General features: G+C 54.7%; 1 protein-coding gene across 1 annotated transcript; it reads left to right on the plus strand.

Moving 5' to 3' along the window:
- The first annotated feature begins 2,948 nt into the window (after window positions 1-2,948).
- LOC127214645 (probable bifunctional dTTP/UTP pyrophosphatase/methyltransferase protein) lies at window positions 2,949-3,418 on the plus strand. Its single transcript, XM_051174974.1, has 2 exons — window positions 2,949-3,049; window positions 3,190-3,418. Exons 1-2 carry the CDS (start codon window positions 3,039-3,041, stop codon window positions 3,416-3,418), a joined length of 240 nt encoding a protein of 79 aa, XP_051030931.1. The 5' UTR covers window positions 2,949-3,038.
- The last annotated feature ends 568 nt before the right edge of the window (window positions 3,419-3,986 follow it).

Below are 3,986 nucleotides of genomic sequence, written 5' to 3' on the forward strand. Positions count from 1 at the left end.
GAATGAGGAGTCTCCCAGTTTCCATCGGTATCCCCAAGAACTCAATGTCCAGTTCAGTTGCTTCAACATGCAAGAGGCTTTAATGAACAGGAAACATTTGTGCAAAGGGGCCCCTCCAGCAGGCAGACTAGTGAGAAGAAGCCATCTCCTCCCTCCACCCCGCCACATGGCACAGGTGTTTTTAAAGGCAAATACCCCAAGCTTAGGGAGGGGGTGGGACCCTCTGTCCATTGAGTACATGACCCTTTGAGGCTGGTCTCCCTATTAGGGTCAACAGACCTTAGGGCCTCAGGGTGTGCTAATTAATCTTGTCTGGGCAAACCAGAGGTGCAGTTATCTATTTGTTTCTTAAAGACCCCATTCACCACCTGCTGACTCACAAGAAAGGAGGGGCAGTGTAAATTCTTGGAATCTTGTTTTCTCAGGGCCTTGTGAGGGGAAGTTAGCAGATTCCAAGGAACAGATATTGCTAGGGGTTAACTTTCCAGTTTAGTCTGTCCTTCATTTAAAGTGGGGCGTTTCTCTAACTTTACTTTTTTGTCTTTCACGCCCTATATCTTATCTCTAGAGAGTAAAGTTCTAGTACTCTGATCTACAAAGCACCCCACCCAGAACCCGCACTTTCCCCACCCTGTGTCCTACTGCGCCCACTGCTCCACTGGTCTGGTTGAGCACTGGTACCGAGAGCGGGTCAAATAAACAAAACACCTCCACCTCCGGAAAATTTCTTGGACCTGCTTTGAAAATACTGGACCCCTCTATCCCGCTGGAGCAACCAGTGTGCCCGCCTGCCTGATGTTTATCCGTCATTACTGAGGCTCTGCCGGGGGAGAGACCTCCTAGAGTGACTGGAACAGACAGAGTTACAGACATGGAGCACCTCTCACAACTCTGTCCCCAGGAACTCCTTTGCAAACACACGGTTCCGGGACTGTCCCCTGCACAAGCAGCTGCGATCTCACAAGCGGCTGCGATCTCAGGACTTCCGCCTTCCGGTCACGAACTAAAGCTTCCGGTTCGTGGCTGTCAGTGTCCCCGGAAGACACACATGGAAAACATGCTTCTAGTTCCACCCGGCCAAACTGACACACGATTTCCGCTTGTGAACCAAGGACGTCAGGCTTCCAGTCACTGACTTGAGCTTCCGGCCTGTCACACAAAATGGTCCCCAGGAAAGGTTGCAACGAAGAGATGCACAACTTGAGTTCCACCCATGAAGTAAACACGACGGAGTGCGCTGCAGCCTGAGTTCCGCTTCCGGCACATTACTTCCGCTTACGGATGGTGCAACATGCGATTCCCTGCCCACCGGGCGGCGATTAAATTGGATCCACTTTCGGCCCAGGAAGGGAATTGATCGCATCGGACATTGCGGGCCCGATAGGAAACGCCTTAAGGGACGGGACTAACAGGTCCAAGTGAACAGGTCAGAAACGGCTGATTCTGACCGCAAAAGAGGCAGCACAGAGCATATTCCCTGTCACTCATCGAGGCGGTAGGTGGGACTTCCGGGTGCGGCGAACAGGGCAGAAACAGAGATCGCAACCCTAGGTTTCCGTGCACCCCTCTGGTTTTCGCTGTTTCCCTGTTTATGCCACGGTTGGCAGCAGGGTTCCTGTTGCCGGGGAAACCGGGTTGGGACTTCCGGCAACATGGTAAATCGGGGCGGGACTTCTGCGTGGGAGCATTGACCAGGAATTAATGACTTAGAGAGGTTCCCAGGGGATGGGCGGTGTCACGGGAGCCGTGATGTCAGAGGAGTTACAGGCGTGGCCTGTAGGGCACACAGCTGTCAATCAAACACCTGTCATTCAGTCATTCATTCACTCATTCATTCAGTCATTCACTCAGCCACTCATTCATTCAATCACTCATTCATTTAGTCATTCATTCATTTATTCAGTCATTAATTCATTTACTCAGTCATTCACTCATTCATTCAGTCATTAATTCAATCATTCATTCATGTAGTCATTCATTCATTGATTCAGTCATTAATTAGTTCATTCAGTCATTCATTCACTCATTCAGTCAAAGGTCAGTCATTCATGAAGTAATTCAGTCATTTCAGTCATTCATTCATTAGCTCATTCATTCATTCATACATTCATTCATTTACTCATCCATTCAGTCATTAACTCATTAATTCATTGTACAATCATTCATTCATTCAATCACTTCCTGTGTGTGCTGGATGCGGGACTTGCGGTCCCTGAGGCTAAGGCTCTGACATAGACAGGCAGTAGGCAGGATTTCCTGTTTCCTTTTACCTACACTGTAGCCCATGGTCATCTTGAACCCCGCCGTCTTTTTTGTACACCCAGGGGCAGGAAATAAGTCCCATCATCTCAGAGGAACCGGAATTGGTTGTCTCAAGCCGGAAGTGGACAATTTCTGGTCCCTCCCAGAACGGAAGTGAACCCCCCAGACCGGAAATGTGCGATCCTTTCAACATGGAGCTGGTTCCACTCACCAGGCTGCTGCAGGGGAAGTGGGTGGTGCTGGCGGTCCCAGGAGGCGGGACATCCTGTCCTCCATGGTGACTTCCAGGGGCAGGGCCTGCTCTGGGATTGTCAGCTGTGACTTTCAGGGGTGGGGCCTGCTGTGACTGACAGCACACCACCACCCCCCAGGGACTGCAGTTCGAGGTCGTACCCTCCCACTTCCAGCAGGCCCTGGAGAAGGCTGGGTTTCAGGCTCCGCCCGAATATGCCCTGGGAGACAGCAAAGCTGAAGGCTCTGTAGGTGGAGTCGCAGCTGCACAGGGTGAGGACGGCCCCATCCTTTCTGGTCAGGTGGTAGGCCACACCCCTTCCTTTCGAGGCCCCGCCCACAAGCCTGCCCCGCCCTCTGCTCTGCAGGACCTGCACCCTCCTGATGTCATTATTGGAGCTGACACCGGTGGTGAGGCCCGCTCCTTCTGGCCCTGCCCGCCCTGCCCCTCACTGACCCGGCCCCTTGGCGTCTGGCTCCGCCCACTGCAGGCCGTGGATGGCGTCATCCTGGAGAAGCCAAAGGACAAGGATGATGCCTACAGGATGCTGCGCAGGTGGGCGGGGCCTGAAGGGGCGGGGCAGACCCACCCAGGGCAGAGTGGGCGGGGCCTCTGCATGGAGCTCCAGCCTCTGCCCACCCCAGCCCCGCCCCTTGCCAACCACGCCCTGTCCCGCCTTCCCTGGCCCCGCCCAGGCTGAGTGGCCAGCAGCACAGTGTCATCACCAGTGTGGCCATCTTGAGGCCACTGTGGCGGAGGCAGCTTCAGGAGCCAAGTTCCACATGCCCAGAGGCCCCAGAGGTGGAAGGGGACCCAGAAGCAGAAGTGGAATTGTCACTGTTCCACGAAGAGACCCGTGTGACATTCTTGCGGCTATCAGAACCACTGCTGTGCGAATATGTGGAGAGCGGGGAGCCTCTGTGAGTTGGTGCGGGGTGGGGTGGGTGGGGCCAGGGAAACCTGGAAGTGAGGCCTGAAAAGGAAGAGCTGTCCCCGGCGGGCGTGGGTGTGGCTGAGCATGGCACCTGGTGTGACCTCGTCCCTGCCTTGCACCCAGGGACAAGGCTGGCGCCTACGGGCTTCAGGCGCGAGGCGGTGCCCTAGCAGAGCGCGTGGAAGGGGATTTCTTCAATGCTGTGGGGTTTCCACTCAACCGCTGCATGCGTGAGCTGGCTGCCATCTTCCCGGATGTGGGACCACACGTCCCTGTCAGCCAGCGTCCGGCCACACCCCAATAATGAGGATTGTAGATGGAGAGTGAGTATGTGAGTGACTGTCCGGGCGGGAATTCTGGTGAGAGAGTGACTGAAGGGGCGGGACTTCTGGTGAGTTTGTGAAGCAGTGACCCATTTCCCATGATGCCCTTGGTGCATTGTGTTTGATTGACAGAGCAAGCTTCCCTCAAGTGCATCACTTCCCAGTGCTAGGGCACAGGACATGGGGTGAGGTGTGTGGAGGCAGGGTTAGGGGACAGGCCCACCGAGGGGAGTAC

The sequence above is a fragment of the Phodopus roborovskii genome, unplaced genomic scaffold (genome assembly GCF_943737965.1).
Source record: "Phodopus roborovskii unplaced genomic scaffold, PHOROB, whole genome shotgun sequence".
NCBI classification, from domain to species: domain Eukaryota; kingdom Metazoa; phylum Chordata; class Mammalia; order Rodentia; family Cricetidae; genus Phodopus; species Phodopus roborovskii.